The sequence below is a fragment of the Daktulosphaira vitifoliae genome, unplaced genomic scaffold, assembly GCF_025091365.1.
Source record: "Daktulosphaira vitifoliae isolate Bord-2020 unplaced genomic scaffold, ASM2509136v1 Scaffold_2, whole genome shotgun sequence".
Lineage (NCBI taxonomy): Eukaryota > Metazoa > Arthropoda > Insecta > Hemiptera > Phylloxeridae > Daktulosphaira > Daktulosphaira vitifoliae.
The window spans coordinates 13,112,400-13,134,263 of record NW_026099573.1 but is presented as its reverse complement, the minus strand read 5'-3'; the positions used below and the strand labels follow the sequence as shown (position 1 = coordinate 13,134,263).

General features: G+C 23.1%; 1 protein-coding gene across 4 annotated transcripts; it reads right to left on the bottom strand.

Annotated features, from left to right (window-relative positions):
* Positions 1-160: 160 nt before the first annotated feature.
* LOC126897487 (uncharacterized) lies at positions 161-20,436 on the bottom strand. 4 transcript variants are annotated; one of them, XM_050671134.1, is made up of 10 exons: positions 20,042-20,432; positions 7,575-7,668; positions 6,027-6,215; positions 5,803-5,956; positions 5,273-5,386; positions 3,812-3,982; positions 3,229-3,303; positions 3,073-3,141; positions 2,184-2,290; positions 161-2,100 (listed from the first exon to the last, which is right to left on the bottom strand). In XM_050671134.1, the coding sequence occupies exons 1-10, from the start codon at positions 20,203-20,205 to the stop codon at positions 2,053-2,055; spliced, it is 1,185 nt and encodes a 394-aa protein (XP_050527091.1). In that variant the 5' UTR covers positions 20,206-20,432; the 3' UTR covers positions 161-2,052. The 4 variants fall into 4 exon arrangements, with proteins under 4 accessions (XP_050527091.1, XP_050527094.1, XP_050527092.1 ...); XM_050671137.1 differs by lacking the exon at positions 20,042-20,432 and adding an exon at positions 16,287-16,465; XM_050671135.1 differs by lacking the exon at positions 3,073-3,141 and having other exon boundaries at positions 20,042-20,436.
* Positions 20,437-21,864: the final 1,428 nt, after the last annotated feature.

Sequence of the window (21,864 nt, the reverse complement as noted above, 5' to 3'; positions counted from 1 at the left end):
CTCCTAGGTATGGATAAAAACAATTACAAAGTGGACAATTATTCTTCTTTGCTTATAATGAATGTGAAATGTACTAGATAAATGATGCAATTACAACAGGTGGAACGGGATGCAGCTAAGCACCATAAAGCTTATAGCTTATTTTTGAAAAATTACTAACTTTAGTAGCTGAATAATTTTATTACACCTATAACTTTGTTTAATCAGAGATATATTAGCACTTATTTACTGTTTGAATATAAAACATGGGGCCACAATTGAATATTTGCACCCCATAATAATATTTTTTTATCCACCCCCCTACATAATAATTGTTAACAATATTTCAGAGAAAAAAAAGTTTAAAACAGCATATTGATACTATAATTAATTAAACTATAAATTTACACAATTTAAAGATTTAATAATTAAAATACAACTTAAATTAAAAAATTAGTTAACCATAAATATATATTTATTTATTTAAGAGGGAATTATCTCTAATTTTTTGTAACATACATGATTTAGTCAAAATAATTAGTATTATTAAAACAATTTTTAAGAAAATAAGGTTAATCATATATTATATAACCCTGTGATTTTCACTGAATTGAACAATTTTAGCATCTCATTAGAGTTTAAATCTAAGTAATAAACTTTTAAAGTCAATCGTATTCTGTATTTTATTTTAAAATTGAGATAAATTAAAAATTTGATTTTAATTTTACAGTAATTATTTTGTTTTGTTAGCTTAAGATAAAACTAAGAACTATACCAATATTTTTTTTTTTAAATAATGAAAAATAAATATGGATATGTATACTACATGATCTTATAAGAAAGTTAATGATTTATTAAAAATAATTAAAAATTTATTAAAAATGATGTTACTGTTAATTGGAAATATACAATAAAAATAAACAATGATAAATAAATGGCCCACAATTTATTCAACGAAAGTTAAATTAAGGAAAATAAAAATTATTTTATATGTATTATCACAGTTTATAATAATATGTACTTCATAATTTATACAATAAATGTATTTTATAATGTCATCTTTTGTAAGACAATTCTAGTTAAAGAGAGAAAGAAAAGCTCACATAGTTATCAGGGAAATGCATGTTTGAATTGTCTTTACGCCAAACAAGATATGTTATTGACAATAAAATTTATATTCAGCATTTCTTAATTGGTATGATTACTACCATTAATATGTATATTATACATACACACACAAATATGTATTGATATATAGGTATACTAAAGCAATCAAATACAATATATAATATAGATAATATGTACAATTTTTTTTAACAATTAAGATTTAGTTCAGACAAAATAGTTCTAAGAGATTCAAAAAGTTAATTAAGTTATTAAATTAATTTTTTTATAAATTTATAATTATAGAAAAACTTGTTCATGATCAAAATACTAAAATAATATTGTTAACAAATTTGAAAAAAAAATTAAATATGAGTACTTAGACATTAAATAAAAAATAAGTATCGAAACTAAATATGATTTTTATAATACACATTGTTACAACATAAAACTATACAAGCACAATTGAGTAGAAATAAATTTTAACATTCATATTTTATAAAGGAATATCACATTTTTATTTATGCATTAAATAACACTTATGTGTCGTTTATAAAACACCTATTTAAAATATATTTATATATAAAGGTATATGCATGAATAAATAAGAGTTAAACAATAAATAAACAATTATGATAAAAATAATACAATGGAGTTATGTATAAAAAAGCAAATCATACAAATATTTGCAAGACTAGACAATTGCATTAACATTAATTTAGGAAAAATAATTATTTATAGCAAGTTTAAAAACCCATGAAAATCCATCAATGTTTCCAAGTTTAAAATATTTATCAATATTAATAGCTTATTTAAAAAAATAGCAATGATTTTGATTCCTCGTGAAAATAATTTAGACATACATAAATTAAGTAATTTTTTAAACTATATATAACATTAATTTTAATGTAAGAATCAATGTTGATAACTTTTTTATTACAATTTTGTATACAAAATTCTAAAGGTGCTTTACAAAAATGGATTGCTAGAATGTTTATTAATATCCGATTCACCAATCTAAACAAAATAAATAACTTAAGTAAGCTTTTCAAACATAATTTAGTAATTCAACATAACAATAGAAAAACCTCTAAATTCACCTTAAAAGGATTAGAGAAATCTGGGTTCCAGGGTTTAAAATCATTAAATCCCATTGATTGGCTAGTTGATATACCATTTGTCCATTGTAAATTATTTTGCCAATCATCTAAAATAGAAATATTTCAGGTAAAAATTCATTAGAAATTATTAGTAAATTCTGAAAAAATACAACACTCCTTATTTTTCCTTGCTTTAATTACAATTACTTGGGGTCGCTACCCTAATCCTAAATTTCCAATTGACACAATCTCCCACATCATCTACACATACATTAGCCGTCCTCATATTGCATTCAATAACATCCCTCAATCTCTTTTTTACCTATCTCTTCTTCTTTCAACATTCATTTCTATAACTGTTCTTACAACTTCTGATTCCTTTCTCCTTATAGCATGACCAAAACATCTAAGTCTACTTCCCCTTATCTTATCTATGATTGACACTATACTTATACTCCTTTTTATATCTTCATTCATTATCCTATCTTCTTTAAGCACTCTCATCTCAACTACACTTCTTCATTACTCTACTTTCTTATTAACCGCCCATAACCTGAACCATACATCATAGCTGGAAAAATACTAATTTACAAATTTGATCTAAATTTTTGTAATAGTACAACCATCAAACTTTATTATATTATAGTATAGCAAATAAGCAAAATTTAAATAGGAATTTTTTTAGTTCACTATATTGTACAACTTAAGTGCATAGTATTAAAGTAATGAGACATTAAAATTAGTTTTGTATTTAGTTTAAAGAAAATTGTGTTATTAATTTATTTACATTAGTATTTAAAAAATAATTTATAGTTATTAAATATAAAATCTATTGATACCAAAATATTGCCAAAGGTATATAAAACAAGTTTTTTCTACTTTAGCATACCTTCTTTACAATTCACAAATGGGTTAACTACATTGTTTGATGATATCCAACTTTCTTGTATCATATTATCTATATAATTTGGACAGACAAATTGAAAAATTCTACTTTTATGAAAACTATTAAATAAAAAAAATACTAAAAATATTTGTGTTTTACCTTTAAATGGATTTTGTGATGAATTATTTTCTGAAACTTGACTACTCCATGTACCATTTAGAGATGAATCAGAACCTAACATTTAATAAATATTAAAGGAATTTAACAATACATAATTTAATAGATTTTAAATAGGATACATAAAAAAAAAAAATTGTTTTAATGCAGGAAAAATAAACCATATGAATTTGTTTTCAAGAAATTACAAATGATATTGAATTACATGGAAATATAAAACTTTATTAATGATTCTAACAAAATAAAAAAATATGGAGTTACTTCCTTCACCAGCAAACCTTCTCTGCATGATTGAATTATTGAACAATATGGAAATATGGTTTATCTTACTTCTTTTAAATACTTAGAGTTTTTGGATTTTTTCAAAAAAATAAAATCATCTGACTATTATTTGGTAACAATATAATATTAATAGTATAAACAATTTATAAAAATTTAACAAATTTTATTCTTAGATTTTAATTTAATATAATCCAATAAGTTTTAAAATTACTTAAAAATTTAGCAACAGTTTTCAATTTAATTTTAGGTTGTTCTAAAAAAATTATTTTTAAATATATCTTACTCCATGCAGAACTGTTACTAGTATTCATAGGAGGAGGAGGAATATCTTGTTGATTTTGTGATTTCATTAAGCAATCAAGATCTTTCAATGCAGCATAACGGTCTTCAGATGGAGCTTGTGAACCATTAGATTTCCAACTAGGGCATGGACTTGAACTTTCAACAGCAACACCTAATTAAACCATTAGTAAAAATAAAGTATAACTATTTATATTAACTTTTATATTTAAACTCATAAATTAACAAATTCTAGCTTTAAAATAAAATATTTTTAATAAAATACAAAATAAATAAATAATACTTATAATAATTACAAGCTTATCTATTAAAAATTCATGCATATTTTAAAAACTTATGATGTATTAGTTATGTTTGTTAGTTAAAAACTAACTATTCAAAATGAGTGTCAGTTCAAAATTATTATGTTAAAAATTAAAATCTTTAACACTAATATTTCAATTAATTAAATATACTCTACACTGGAAAATTTGATTTTCAAATAAACAAAACAATCAGCTAAAAGTTATTTTAATATGTAATACTAATAAGTTATAATAGCTAAAACTTCATAACTGAAAAAATATTTTTTTTATCAATTTTTATAATCAATAACTATTGATTATAAAAATTTAATTACTTCTGAAACTTAATTAACATTTTATAATTACTTTTTTGGTTGTAGATTTTGCACTTTACAAATACTAAAGAAGGATACAATAAAAAAAAAAAAAAGTTACATGTTATCTTAAATTAAAAATATAATGTTTATAAGTATTATCTACCAACAGTATAGTAATAATATTACTATTACAATTATAATACATATTATGTATTGTATTTTACAATACAATATGTATATGTATTGTAAAAATATATATAGAAAAAGGTAACTTAATATTAATAATTTGTAATATAAGTTTAATTTTTTACTATGGCCTATTTTATCATAGCATTTTATTCCATAGATTTTTTTTCTGTGGCTTATTTTTTTGTTTACTAACCAAAATTATACAACATAATTATCTGAACTTACAAATAGTAAAGTGATAAAAATAATATATAGAAAAAAAAATTAAAAACAATAAAATAATTTAAGTAGGATATGGAGGGACTTTTAATTTTTTTATTTAATGGAAAATGCAACAACCAATACTTTTCTATTTTAAACAATTAATCCCTACAAATTATTTTTGAGTTTTAATTATATTTATATAGCAAGAAAATTTCACTCAGCATTTTCAGAAATTTTAGCTATTAACTTCTATGTTTATGCATATGCCAATAATTACAACAAATATTTTTTTTAAATTGACATAAATAAGTTATTAGAAAATAATATAGTATGGAATTTCTTCACTCTAAAGAATAAAAATGCATTGAAATAAATTAACCACAATAAAACAAATCTATAAGCTATATCACACAACTAATTATATTTGTTTCTTCATAAATTTCAACTCACTCCATCTGTTGTTAATATGGTTTGGTTTCCTAGACGGTGAAAAATGTATAGGATTTGATGTTAAATAATCAAAGTATCCAGTTTTACTAGGTTGCATAAACTTTAAATTTAAGTCTAACAAAAAAAATGTTTTTACTGCAATTAATAATATATTTTATTTAATAATTTATAATAAAAATGAATAACATGATGGAAAGTTAATTTAACTAGTTTTTTTTTTTTTGAAGAGGAAGAAATTTAATTAAATTTACTTTTTAAAATTAATTAAATTTTTTAGTCAATTTATCTATCTAATAATACTAAAGTTTAAAAAAATAGTTTTTTTCTAATATAGACTTTAATAAATGAAAATTATTTATGAAATTTTAGAATAATAACAATATTGATAGAATATTAGAAGTAGTCACCTCTATTGGTAAACATTTGTAATCAGTTGAGTTTGAATTTTAATAAAATATAAGAGTTCTCTTAGATATAAAATGATATATTTTATGGATCCTTATAACATAGAGTAATTAACTAATACTTACCAATACTTTTTGAACTATCAAAAGAATTTAAAAACACTGGGTTGTTATCAAAATTTGCAAAAGATGGAGACGATTGCACAGCAAGTTCTTCTTTAAATATATCAAATTTGGTTGGTGTTGATGTAGTTATGGTAGAAGCTACACCATTAAGATTCTTCCAAAGTAAATTTAAATAAAATTTAAACATTGTATAATTAATTATTGAAAAAATAACAAAATATTACTTGGTTGTTTAGGATATTGCTTTGTGCTACATTAACTTTTGATTGAAAGCCATTTCTAGGCTTTTGAGAAATTGGATCTGAGTAGTAAATTTTCTTTTCATATTTTGCTATCATGAAATCCTTTATTTGTTTTTCATCTTTAGTAGATTGTTCTATGTCATATGTTCCCAACCAAATTCTTTGACAGTTCTAAAACGTAAGACAATTTTTTTTTCAATATTAAAATTATTTAATTTATAAAAGTAAGTTTAATAAGTATGTCAATAAAATAAATAAAAGTTGACCTCATAATGTTTTGATAAATCTAATAACTTTTAATCTATTAAATAATTTTTGTTACCTTTAAAATATAAATATATATATATATATATTTTATTTTTCCAACATTTTAAAATAACCGTTTTTAGAGCTCTTCTTATAAAAATTTTAATGAATCAATAACAAATTTAAAATGAGTACTTATTTAGTTAAAAGCATTCTAATACATAAAGTTGATATGAAAGGCAGTAAGGTACTATATAAACTATATTGAATGTAAGATATTTATTTTAAATATTACTACTGAAAATTTTATTTTAATTCATGTATAATTTAAATAGTTTGAGTAATTTAAATATACTATAATATCATATAAAAAATTACATGATTATTGACTATAGAGGCATATGTTTGAAATATTATCAATAAAAATTTGGCAAAGATTTTTCCATTTTTTAAAAGGTTCTTTTAACATAAAATGAAAACTAAATATAGTGACATTCTCTATTGTATGACTATTGTAATTTTTAGGGACATTTCTCTTTATGACCGGAAATAAGGGGAATTTTTTCAAAATTATGGGGCTACAATTATTAGGAACAGTAGTTAAAGTTTATAAGACACATGCAAAAAATATAAAATATGGCAAAGTAAAACCAAAAGCTTCTTAGATACAAGTCAAAGTTAAAATATGATTTTAACGTAATCTAAGAATGCATAAATTATTTAAAAAAATAGTAACACAAAATATTTAGAAGATAAAAAGTTATAAGATATGTTAATTCATTATGAACCATTTTCTATAATGAAACTATATTGTATATCAATAGTCAAAATAGTTTAAAGAAAATATATTAAGTAATAAATCAGAAAGTTTAATGAAAAAATAACTTGATTTTTCAAACTTTTAGGAAAACAAAATCATTAGACTTTTGATAGAAAGTTTATTGAGAATTTTAATTTTAAAACTTAATTATATTGAAACTAATTTTTTAGAAATTATTGCTAAGATATCGATAATAGGATATTATATAGTTTTTAATCTCATATTAAAACTATTATTATAAAATTGTTCTAATATTATATTATCATATATTTGTCCACTATTAGATATCATATATCTTGTAAAATTAGTTCTATTATTATTAATATTTTGAGGCTAAAAATCATTAATAAACAGTTATCTTTAATAAAATTTATCTATTCAAATTTAGGAATTATTAAGTTTCGTGTGTTGATGTTACTAATAATTAATTTTACATTAAACTATAGTTTAATCTATTTAAATACCTCGTTCCCTCTGGATTTGACAAATTCTATCTCTTCAGTACTAAATGATGCCATGGATATGCTTTTTACTCTGTGAGGAGGAGTTAAACCTCGCCTGAAAATAAATTTATTCTCATTGATTTTCAAATTTTAATTTTTTAAATATATACAAATGTAATAACATAAATTTATTTGTACTAGTAATTATTTGCAAGTAGCAAAAAAGTTTAATAGCAGCCTTTATGAGAAAGGTACAACATATATTACATCTTCTTTTTTCAATATCTTTTTGTGTACACTAGGAGTTACAAGATGATTTATAAGTCATTTTTATTCGAAAAAAAATTGTATTTTAATACATAAAAATGCTGATATTTAAGATAGACATTGATGCCAAAAAAAAAAAAAAGAACAAATTTAAAAATATTTTTTAACATGGCTTTTTTATTATTTAACATTAACAAAAAACTTCTCATAAAGCGTAGATTTTAATTTTGATTTAAAAAGTTATATTTGATAATATGACGTGCAACATTTGAATTTATAAATGTCAATAAATATATATAACTGGTTATTATTTGTAAGTACCTTAAAAGGTAGCATTGAACTTTAAATTGAATATGACTGACAATTGTAATTATTTTTTATTCAAATTTAGCTAAAAATGATGTATATTCGTTTAAAGGAGTTTATCAATGTGACCTGATCATAAACTAATAGGTCAAACTGATCGTTAATTTAACTAATGAACCACACGACTACGACCAGTAAAAACATCGAATATTAGTCATTCACGCAAGGCCTATAGGGCCCCTCGTGCTTAATAGTCTTTAAAGTCATATGAAAAGTTTTACAAAGTATTTACAACTTCGTATTCTCCAGAAACTTTTACTTAATTTGTTAAAATTGCCCAGCTAAAAATATATCATAATACTTAATTATAAAATTTACTAAATAGGTTATTTCAATGTTCTTTGCAACAACTTCACTTACAACATATATGATAATTTCTTAATCATTAAGAAATGAACACCAAGTTAAATAATGATTGTTCAATTTATTTATAAGTTATTTACTTATTTTATTCATGAAATATATTCCAATATATACACTTTATTAATAAATTAACTGACAAATGTCGATTGTGTTACAGTTTATAACCATAAGATTTAACAATCAAAATTATAGAGTATTTAAAACAAAAACATTGTTTAACAAAAGTAATAAAAATTATAAAATATTACTCATAATTTGACAAAAGTTTACTAAAGAATAAAATACAAGATAATAATAACTATTTAGTACTAAAAACTAAACTGTATTAAACAATCTTTAAGTAAATTTTATATAGCTTAATTAATATAATTTCATTATTAAAAAAATCAACATAATTTTTTTAAATGTTTCATGACCTTATAAGAGTATTATGAGGTACAAATTCCATGTATCTCGAAGACGATTTTAGTTTCGATGCGAAGCTGAGAAGGTATTAATTTTACTATGATGTGTTTATTTTTTTTGTGCCTGTCACTACTTTTTCTCAGCTCTCACTGGACCAATTTTTCTCAACGATACGTCAAAAGATCACAAATCGTTTCTAATTGTAGACATTACCCTCAAAAATTGAAAATTTTGCCCTTGTTCCCCGTATATAGTGAAAATCCCCAAAACATTACTATTTTCAGAATCGGTAAATTTCGAAATTTTTTTTTTTTAATTGCCATAACTTATTGAAAAATAAACAAATCAAAATAATTTTTTCTTATATTGAAACCTTAAGTATTTCCCTTTAATTTAATATAATTTTTTTGAAAATTAATTAGAGAGGGATTAAAAATAGCAACTTCTGCACAAAAATTTAACTTTTTCAAATTAAGTTTTTAAAATGTTCCGGAAATACTCCAAGCTTCAAATATATGTTAAAATAAAGCTAAGGTTATGTACTATAAGTTCAAAGAAGAAAATTTGTCTGAACGACTTATTTTCTATGTGCAAATGATTGCCGTAGATAAAAAACATGCAATTTTGGTGTTAAAATTTACGATTTCATATTTTATTTTTTCAACTCTAAATTACTATAACTTTTTGAAAAATATATGGATCAATAAAATATTTTATGATAAATACTATTTATAAACCTCTTTCATTAGACATACTTTTTTTTTAAATAAAACCATTTCATTATATATTTATACATTATATATATATTACACTTATAAATCATAAAACTACTAATCAGGAATAATAAAGGTAATAGGAATTCATTTTGCTTTTGGTATAATCCATCAATTTTTTTAAATTAAACACTATCTACAGATTTGCATCGAAGCGTTTTTTACGATAGTGATTTTAATCACTGTTAGATATTATCTATACTGAACTTAACTATGCCGCGACCCCACTGTGCTGATTTTGTACCAGCACAAAATGTACTTCTAATGTCATCTACGCTTGTAAAACGACGGCCTTTGAGGTTCTCTTTATTTTTGGAAATAGAAAAAAATTACACAAAATCATGTCTGGCAAACATGGAGGCATCGTTACAGTATTGTTTTTGGCCGAAAATTCATGAACAAGCAATGAAGTGTAAACAGGTGCATTATCGTAGTGCAAAAACCATGAATTGTTTTTCACAAATCTGGGAGTTTTTTCGGATAGCTACATACAAATGACGTTGAACGAAAGCACCCCCTCCTTATTTGCATCTATATTGAATACACTATGCATAGTTATCATCTGACAAGTAAAAAAAACAAACCAGTACGTCAGAAGGGGACATAGTATACATCAGTATACTTAATTTTTATTTTGTAAATAGTGGTTTCAAGAGAGGTATTTACCTCCCTTACTATATAACAATACAGTTTGATCTAATATAGTTATTGATAATTGAATAAAAAAAGTAATTGTAGTAGAAAATTATAACACAAAAAAGTAAAATTTTACATAATTATAATTATATAAAAGTATAATTTAACATTTTTTTTTTAATTCGGAGGCCCCTTAAATATATGATTGATGTTAATAATTCTAAAAACTTTTTTTCTACTAAATATTCTATGTTATATATCTTTAAATAATTTATGCTTTCTTAGACTATGCTAAAATTATACATTTTTAGAGCTTTTTTACAAAAAATTTGGATAAGTCAAAAACTATTTTAGGATAAGTACTTATTGAGTTATAAATATCTTAATACATATAGCGAGTACGTAACGTGTTTATAATTTATAAATTATAAATATATATAATAAATACTTGGAGTTTGTAATTTGAACCAAATCGAATATACTTTCGATAGTTTAGTAATTCAATTATTTTTTGCTAGTCGACTCTTCATATAATTGAATACTTACCATGATCACGATCACAAATAGGCGATGGTCTAGTTATCTAACATGTAGAGGAGTTTGTTTGGCAGTATGATTTCAATGGCAGAGAAAAAAAGTTATTTAATACTTTATATTTGAACTAGTAGTCTTAGTATCAATTCTTGTATTGGACGTACTATTTTTTTTTTTTGCATGATTAATGGTACATTTTTAAAGACCATATCACCATATATACTTAAATATATATATATATATATAGAGACTCAGAGGACAAGGACAAAACTAAATAAATAATAAAATTTTTTGGGATATCTAATAAACTGTTGTCTTATCTAGTAATTATAACATTAAGTACAGTCGATCATCAGCTGTGATCTTATTATTAATATTTTTCTTATTATATTTTGATAAAATATTTTAGTCTTTCCGTTACATTGCAATAGATATCGTGTAGGACATTTTTTATATTTTACAAAATGGATACCAAAATTATAATAAATAATCGTGGTGAAGATATTTAAGGGTATCAATTTTTAATTTTATTTTGCATATAAAATAAAAAAATACGAACATATTCGCTGGCGATGCACGCACAGAAAATGTTTAGCAAAAGTGTTTACTTATGGTTATAATTTTAACTATCGTTCGTAATTAAGGTTCACACACAAATCACAACCAGAAAAATTTACATATTTATATATGAAATCAATTATGTAAAATAAATGTTCAAAAAACACCATACGAAAAATCAGCCAAAATTTTAAGAATTATTGTACTAAATTCATTAATTCCCGAAATTTATACAAAAAATATTTTTGATATAAGGCGTAATGTGTATAATAGCAAAAGAAAAACATTAATTGTAAATGAGGCTGGTATTCTATTAAAAAAAATAAATTATAACCATCGAACTCGATAAAATTATTATTTATTATTTTTTCTCTCGTGAATCATATTTATTACAGCATTTTAGAGGTTATGTCATTTGTATTATCATTTAGAAAAAGTGCACTGAAAAAATATTCATTTTCATTTGCCCCATAAATAATTTGATGATTACCTTATAGCTTGAAACTGTTCATTTACATTTACCCCAAATCAAGGGGTAATGGTAAATGTCTAGGGTAAATGTAAATTACTCTTTTTTTTAGGTTTGAAATTAAAAATTTACTAAAACTACATTAAAACTATATTTATTATGTCCACTAGTATATATGTATAATAATATAATAAATGTTTATGTAAGTAAACAGTCATAAACACAAGTTAAAAATAATTTTGATAGAATCATTTACAATTACCTCACCTGACCCTATCATTATTTTATTAAATGATTCTAACAAAAATATTATTTTATTTTATTGTTCATCAAATATTTATATCTTATATAAGAGTGGAATAATATATCTCAATGGGAACTTCGATATCATTGTTGTAGCTTCGCATATGAGAAGCTTTCTGTAGAAATAAAGTATAAAATTTCAGATTTCTAATGTAAGATGGATAAAAAAAAAATTAACTCTCTACAAAATTTAAAAAGTTTCCGAGAATATTAGTGTTTTAGCCTTAACGAGTTGTCTGTATATATTTTTTTATTTTAAAATGATTTTATACTACAATTACATCAAATGATTAACCTCTTTGGATATTATACCTATTTTTTAAAGCTTTTAAAAATAATTAATTTAAATGAATGTATTATAATTTTCTTTTAGACTATGTATGTAAAATATATAAAACATATTTATATTTATAGGACCTAACTGTATATTATATAAATTAATGTTTATGATGAACAGCTATGAATTAAACTCTGTAGGATTTAAAATATAATTTTATTAATAGTTGTTTTCAAAACTAGTTGATATTTCTCTCGATGGGAATGCTTTTATTTATTAGATCAGAAGTTCAAACCGAACAAATATTTATGCGCAGTATTCGTTAAATATCAGATAATGTATAAAACATTATTGGTGATAATAGTAATAAACAATTTAGGAATGTTCAACTAGAAAAATTTATTAAACTTAAAATTTTTTTTTTCGTCAATAACGACTTAAAATAAATAAATTGTTTATAAATTACTAATGATTTAATAAAAACTTTCTAAGTTAACCGATAGTTAATTGTTTAAACATTTCAATTTATAATTATATGCGAGATACTGAATTGAATACAATATTATTAACCTTTGTTTTTGGTTACTCGCATTGTATTTATACGTATACAATTATTACAATGTAAATATTAAAATAGTTTTTATTTTTTGTGGCTTTTTGAATTAAATATTTTTTTAGTTTTTAATTAATATTTAAAATATAATTTAAAAATTATATAATAAGCCATAAGTGATCAATTTTTATTATATATAAAAATAGAATTCGAATCATTAATGAAATAAATATTATCTGTAGTCTATTCAACCGATAAGTTTAAACTGCGCACTGACACAACAAAGATGTTGTCGTAAGCTGAACGAAAATTATATGAATGGACACGAGAATCTTATAATATACAATCTAATTATAAGCTTTCCACAATAAAATAACGCTAGATTAGAATCGATTATTTTTAGGTACAAAATGAAGATTAAGCATCAGTTATTATGGAATACAAATCTAAAATGATTACATCAATAAGTTTAGAATTAAATTTTTAAATCATAATCATAATGAAAAAAGGAAATTTTCATAAAATAATGACTTATTAAAATAAGCGGAATTACTTCCTGGAGCCAGAGACTGGAACGAACCTAAAAATACGGTTCTTTAACAGGAACCTTTAAATTTTTTAGAACCGGAAACGGAATAGAATTTTTTATTATCAGAAAACCACAAACCGGACATTTGAATTCTATATCTGCTATTTTCTGAGATTTTTAATTGGACTTCGATTTAAATAGTTTGGATGGAACCTTTATTTTCAAGATTCCGAAACTAACCGGAACCTATATTAATATTGTCAAAATAACTTAAACCCGATAAACTTAAACCCGAACCTATACAAAAACATGGTTCCAGTCCCTGCTTGGGACAACTGGACTACGAGGTCTTTATTTAAATTATAAGTTATTATTATAATTATAATTAAAAATTAAATACTATTTGTTTAAATCCCTATCAATAACCCCATGATATTTGGATATATTAAGTACAAGAGCATACCTCAGTGGGATTTATAGTGTGATTATTTTACCCTTCAAATTGTTCGTAAAATAATATTTTTTATAAAAATTAATTATGAGAGTATATCTTAGGGTTAACTTTCAAAAAGTAAAAGGAAACCTATAATCTTTTTCCTATTAATAAACCATAGATTAAATAAAATTTGACTGGTCAAGAATAAGTTTTGTACTATTAATTTTTGAGATATTAGCATTTGAAAATTTAGAAAAGATAAGGAGCAAAGTAGTACCACAAAACATAAAAAATATTTTACATTATAAGCACCTCGCTCACACCTTAACTAAAAATTATTAACTAAAACTAAAACTCAAAAAGTAATAACAAAATATTGGTTATAAACTTGTCAACATTTTATTTTTACCATTCTCCATTTGTAAAAAAATAATAGGTTCCTATAGAAATTTTGAAAGCTACTCTTTAGGAATAATTTTTTCTTGCAATAAACTTGATATTTACAATTGTTTATGAAAATTAATTAAATTTTAATCAATACATTTTTATAAATAAAAATCATTTTTTGTCAAAAAAATTGTGGAGTAGAATAATCAATTATTAGTATATAATTATTTGTAAATTATACATTATATATTATATCAATTTCTCTCTCTCATTTTTGATGGAGTTATATTTCCATATTATATTATAATTTTCTGAACTATAGGTGGTCAATTTTATTTTGGGAACGACTTAGCCTCTAACTCTGTGCCTATGGCTTTTCCTCATGAAAAAATTTTAAGTGCGTCACTAAAAAGGTATTAATCATATACGTAGTCTAATGAAACATAACTAGTTCAACTTTATTATTACTAATAAAGTAATTGTTTTATGGATTTACGATTAAATAAAAAATTATATATTCTATTTTATATTGTATATCAGTGTCGTAACTACAAAATAAGGATAACGACCAATTACCCTATAGATTGATGTCTAGCAATGATTTTAACCACAATCAAACTACATATTGATATGAATGCCAAAATAAATTATTTTAAAAGCTAAAAACTCTTAAAGTTAGTTTTACAAAAATGACCGACATGGTAACATGTCATGAACATGAAACCTGTTGCTTGATTTTAGAATATCAATATTATATAAAATACAACAAAAATATTATTATTGTATAACCACCATTTAATTATAATGAACAACGTAACAACTATGGTTGTTGATTTGTCTTAAAACCAATTTTCCAATTGGATTAGTATATTCTGGGAAATTTATAATATATATTCTGGAATATGGTGTTTTTTCGCCACTGTAAAAGCGCACGTATGGTCCCATCCGTTCACCTCAAGTGGTAGGCGCAGCTTAACACTAGAGTTTTACCATCAACTATTGTCACCACGGCGCAACACCATGTCCCATACTTTTAAAAATAAAACATTATAATTAATTTTTAAACAATAGTATTATGTTTATTTTTTTTTTTTTATGTGTTACATGTATCAACTTAAATGTATTTAAATTTGCATATGTTCCAAAAATATACTTCATCAGGATTTTGATGTTAAAAAAATAATTGTTTATGATTGAGTTTACTATTTGTATATCGATATTATTATTATTCGAACTAATTACGTATAAAAAAATACCAGGAATAACTACTTTTCTATTGATGACATATTTTATGACGCAAGTTTAAAATTGGATTAAGCCACCATAATTGGATACTTAATTGTTATTGATTTTTTCTAGAAAAAAATGATACTCTAAAAATATTAGTTCTATCTAAAGGCTTTAATGGTTTGAATTTCTATGAAAATAAACGGTGAAGCTACTTAACAATTTTAAGACTAATATTTAAAAATGGAGTCTACTAGAAATTATTTATGTACTAGTATTTATTACATTCTTGATATATATATATATATATATATATATATAGTGACGTATTTAAGGATAGTGTTAGTAGCTGTAGCCTGAAGCGGCTTTATTTTTAAGAGATAAAATTATTTATTTTTTTATAATCTTTACATTAAATATTATTGTGGAAAGGATATAAAAATTAATTTAGGTTACCAAAAAGATAGTCACGGTATTTATAATAATAATATGAAACATGGAATAATATATTGAAGAAATGTCTATTTATTAAGAATTATAAAATTATTTTTGATTAACTTATTTAAACACTCCAATAATAATTGTATATTTATTTAGGGAGCCTTAACAGATAATTATTTACCATTAAATTTAAAATTTTTAGAACTTACGATTTATCAGAGAAATAGCCATGACAAGATTAGCGAGCAACAATATTAAATTTAACACAATTAAAGTTTCGTAAAAAATATTAAGGGTTCAAATTAGATTTTATAAATGTCAATTGTAAATTAAATTTTATAGTATAATTAGAATTCACATTAATAAAAAAATATAAAACATTATACTCTGCAACTGATGTACTGCTTATAACAAAGTCAGTGGGCGTATTTTTATTCTATTTTATTGACGTTATCGTTACATTATATATGATATATCACATTAAATGTAAAATATCTGCATAAAATTTCTAATAAAGCCTGTTTGACAGTCAATTTTTTTTTCATTAATTGTGTACACAGCTGTAGGCTGATTTAATGACATATCACTATTAGCTCTGTTTAAACTAACAAAATTATTGAAAGAAATTGGAAGTCTACGTAATATTACGGTAACTATTAGTTATATTTTTTACGCTTTAGTACAAACATAATACTACGTTGAATAGCAACGTAATGCACTTGATTAAAAAGTTATTTTTCTAAGACTATTAATTTATCAATAAGTTGAATTTTTTAATGCTCTAACATGTGTAACATTTATAGGTACGTTTAAAATAATATTAAAATTTTTATAAATAATTTAAATAAAAGTTAAGTTCATAAACTTCATTGTATAACTTTATTACTATAAAATATGATTTAAAATGTCATCAAATAAACGAGTTTAACAATTTTAACTTTATGAAAATAGGTCGTATTTTAAAGGGCTCGCCTTTTCGCCTAGTAGACCAATCGTCCTTAGACCAGCGCAATCCATATTATATAGAGTCGATATTTACAAAGTTTACCAAAAGACTTTTTTTGTCCATTAATTTGTTTTTTAGGAATTTTTTTATCATATAATTATTTCTAGCAAGCTTACCATAGTAAAAAAAATTAAGCTCCCAATACGGTTCTAGAAGATGATTTTTCGGGAGCATTTAGATTTAATGCTTGTACGCAATAAAAATAACTCAACTTTAATTTTAGGTTTATATAAAATAACTTTATACAAATTAAGTCTTCATGAAAATTATTGAGTATATCTATCATTCAAATGACACTTATTAATTATGTATTTTATATATTTTCAACATAAACATTAAAAGTATTGATTTTTGAATGTCACTTTTTTAACCATATTTTTATGGAATTCTTACTAAATAAATAAACGTTAATACTCTAGAAGATAGAAGCGCTACCCATCTTAGTGTTTAGAGCGATTTTCCAAATAATAACTAAAATAATTTTTAGTACCTAATATATGTTCTTATTTTATGTAGTACGTGTACTTTAAATCTATTAAAAAATGATTTTCGAAAAAAAGTTAGGTTGATTGAAACTTATAAAAATATATTACCTTGGTTCATATAAAAAATTATATATATAAACAACACGCTGTGCGATACTATTTTTACATAAAGCATTTATTTGTTTTAACGCCAAAATCTATATTTTAAATGCCCTCACTCAAATATTTAAAAATAAAATTTCAAAATAATTAAAAATACTCAGAGAATAATCAGGCATTCAGATAATAAATTAAAACAATATTTAATAAGTGTTAACAATTTTAAGTACAATGATACTCGTTGGAAATTTAGTAATTTTAAATTTATTACTCGAATTTACTTAGTAAGGATAAGTATTAAATTAAACATAAATGTTTTCAATCGATTAAAATAATTATTTGTTATACGTTATAGATAATATTTATTTTTAGTGATTTATAATACATTATTACAGATGATGATTTGCATTGTAGAAATTAAGTTATCCTTGAATGACGTATTTTGGATTACAGCCATAATTATAATCTGTTTACTCCTAGGCTTAAAAGCATACTGGTTTATTATTATTATTTTAATACGTTTTACAAAACAAAAATTTGGTACGTTAATTTTGACCAAATAAATACGCGGACCTGTCACTTACAAAATGCTTACTATTTAGTTATGGATGAGATTATGTATGTATTTAAACAACAGTACAATGAACTTGTAAAAGACAATGTAACACAATTCTAAACGTTAGTTTTATAATAGATTACACAGACTACAGTTGAGAACTTCCAGACGAAATTACAAACGATTTAATAATAGTGCCAATTATAATTTTAAAATAACATAATATTAACATTATTACAATCGCAATTTCCAAAAAAAAAAAAATGTAAGGCTTATTATATCTAACTTTCCTCTCTTTAAAATGTCCATTATATAATTTTACCATTTTGTTTTTCTAAAATTTTTGCGAGGATAATTTTAAAATTGCAGGCACTACTAAGCCTCTCTAATTTGCACCTAATAATTAATTTGTATTTACACAGTATATTTTAAGTCCTTAAATTCCTTGAGAGTGGAGGCATAAGTATAGATCATTTACGGGGGTAGTTAAATACATGTACCCCCTCCCATCAAATTATTTTTAATATAATTTGATAAAATTAAAAAATTGTGTAATTGGGGTTTGAATTCTGCTTAACATATACAATTATTAAATTTCTATTTAAAAAAACAGAAAAATTATATTTATAAAATAACACTTTACATTTACACTATTGTGAGGTATCTATAAAAATCTATAAATAATAGTAGTTTGCATGGAGACTATGAGAGCTTATACTTCCCATAGACTCTAAAAAATAAACTGTTTTTAGGAGAATAGGGGAGTAGGCAGCCATAAAAATATATTATAGAAGCCTTAATTAGGTTTTATATCCAAAATTTATGAAATTGAGTGTGAGAATATAACCTCTAGACAAAATTTTCAAATTACACTCAAGTCTATAGAAATATTTCTTAAAATATAATGAGTTAATAAAAACTAAAGATCAAAATTTTTAAATGTATGTTATCATTATTGAATATTGAAATATTAAAAGAAAAAATATGTATTATATAAAATTGACTCCCATGTATAACATTAAGGATGCACTATTTTTACATAGTGGCTGAGGGGGCAATGACATCATGCAGCACTATAAATTAGAAGAAATTATCATTTTTATCACAAAAAAAAAAAGATATTTCTATTCTATAAATTAAATATGAAAATTTTAGGGGCATACAAATATTTTAAATAATTTATACTCGAGGTAGAAAAAACTAAAATTTATCTCTGAAAAAACGGTAAGCATTGTTAAAGATGTGGTATTTAAAAATCGAACTTTTATTTATAAAATACATGTAATTTCACTAAAAATTATTCATTTCAAAGTATCATAGATACTTAAAAAATAATAATCATTAGCATTACTAAATAGTGTAATACTAGTAACAAAAAATTACAAAAGTAATTTATAAACAAAAATAGTTTTTTGTTATAACTTATAATTGAGGTAACATAAGATCATTAAATTCAACTTTAATACATGCTGAAAATAATTATATATTTCAATGTCTAACTATATTTAGTACAACAAGGAGTCCTTAAAAATGTTAACTCTGGTAAACAAGCATTTTCTCTTAAATTTTTTATATTAAATAGTAAATTTCTAAATCACAGTGTACAATATTTAATATTAATCAATTAAATTATTTTGTGTTATTAAACATTAAACTTAACTATAATTTATAAAATTTTCATTTTTAAATAATTTTTTTTATTAATAAGAAACTTTAAAAAGTATGCAAATTATGCTAATAATTGACTAACTAAGACAAATAATAACGTAATTAAGATCTATTATTTAGCTAAATTTTCTTATTAGCATAAATACTTACAATAATCCTGAGCATGATGTGCAAACAAATGAGCCTATGGTCACATTAACGTATGTTGGGCCTCTTTGGTGACAGTCAAAACAATGTTTATTTGCGGGTAATGACAGTTGTTCACGGAGCACCGATAGATTGTATTCATCCTGTTTTCTAGTGACATTGGCCATTCCGTTTAAAGTAAGACGTTATTATCACAACTAAAAATTTATTTACAGTCTTTGAGTATAATTCAACTATATATTATTCGTAAACATGAAAAACGGAAATATAATTTAAAAAGTAGAGTTGTGACTGAAGGAATCAATACAGAATAAAAACTACAGATATTTTAAGAAGCGACTACTTCTCCGAAAGTACCAGCAGCAGTAATTTAGCTCGAACTAATAGATATGTGAAACAGCATTAATTGAAATCAATGTAACTGAACATAGCAGCATTTCTAGAATTATCCTAACGCATAAAATTATCATTCAGGGGTTCCAAATATGTACAATAAAAAACCCGCGAATATATAAAATAACTTTTTTATCAATACCAGTGAAGCCAACTCAAGGGATTTATCCCTCAATCATGAGTTAAGATCAAATAAATTGATCATTGCAAGGTAGGTTGCGACGGGAGTGCTAGTTATGTTACAGAAATTCCATAGAAGAGACAATATTCAATGACGAAGATATATTCAGAATACAATATTTTAAAAACAGAGTGGGGAAATCGTAAAAAAACATGTAAAATAGTAGATGGCGCCTTTACTTCAAAATTACCCCTTCTAAGGAAAATGTATAACAAAACCGGATTGCCTGTAACACCTTGCAATTAGTCTTTTTTATCTTAATTCGTATATAAATTAAGGGATATTGATTTTTTGGGAGGATTTAGGGATATTGTTAGTTAATCTGGAAATTTAAAAATAATACTATCAGTAATAAATTCTGAAAAATAAAGTTCTAGTTTTATAGTTAAGTCGATTATTACTAATAAATAATTAATTATAATTCAAACAGTTTTTTAATTATATATTTATAATTATTATGCAATAATTACAATAATATGCAGAATCATGGTGAATCTAATTTATTGTGTCGTAGTAATTACATATGAATAAATAGAATGTGATTATATTGATATAATCTAAAATATTATGAATACTTTTACAACATCGTTTATTTTTTATTGCAATCATGTACTAAGAATTCTTAGATCATCTTCTCGAATCACCGACTATATGATTACTTTCATATAGCTGAGCACAAACTAAAGTAAATAAACAGATTATGATAAGCCGTGAACGGGGAGTGTGCTCCGGATTTATTATAGAGATTCCATAGAAGAGTAAGGTCTAGCGACAAACATATTTTCAGAATACAAAATCTTAAAAACTAGCCGACGTTTTTTTCATTGCAGCCTGAAATAAAATTTTTCACTTGGAAAACAGCTGTTAAAGCATTGCGAGTTTTACAGCTAGCGCTCAGTAATAAATTTTCACCAAATAATGTATAGCGTAAAATATGACAAAATTAAAATTTTTGGAAGAAAATCATCTAAATATCAAGAGAGGTGTATTTCAAATGCTTTATATAAATAATTTATGTATTTAATAAAAATTAGACTGATACTTTTTAATAAATGTATTCATGAATATGACATTAAATAACATTTAATAAATAAATATTCTTTTAAAATTAAGGATCAAATGTTAATAAAATTATTAATAAAAGCCATGTTTTTCTAATATATCAAATTATTATTTTTTTTAGTAGCATATTTTTAACTAAGAGTTTCTTTATAAATATTTTGAAGGGAAATATTATTCATTCTTGATAAAA

What these genes read in the sequence shown, in the direction of transcription:
- LOC126897487 (XM_050671134.1), bottom strand. Translation starts at nt 20,205, where the DNA reads ATGGCCAATGTCACTAGAAAACAGGATGAATACAATCTATCGGTGCTC. An exon ending in GCAATATCCTAAACAACCAA is followed by an intron (nt 5,957 to 6,026) that starts GTAATATTTTGT and finishes TTACTTTGGAAG; the next exon opens with AATCTTAATGGTGTAGCTTC. An exon ending in ATTTCTCTAATCCTTTTAAG is followed by an intron (nt 2,101 to 2,183) that starts GTGAATTTAGAG and finishes TATTTTGTTTAG; the next exon opens with ATTGGTGAATCGGATATTAA.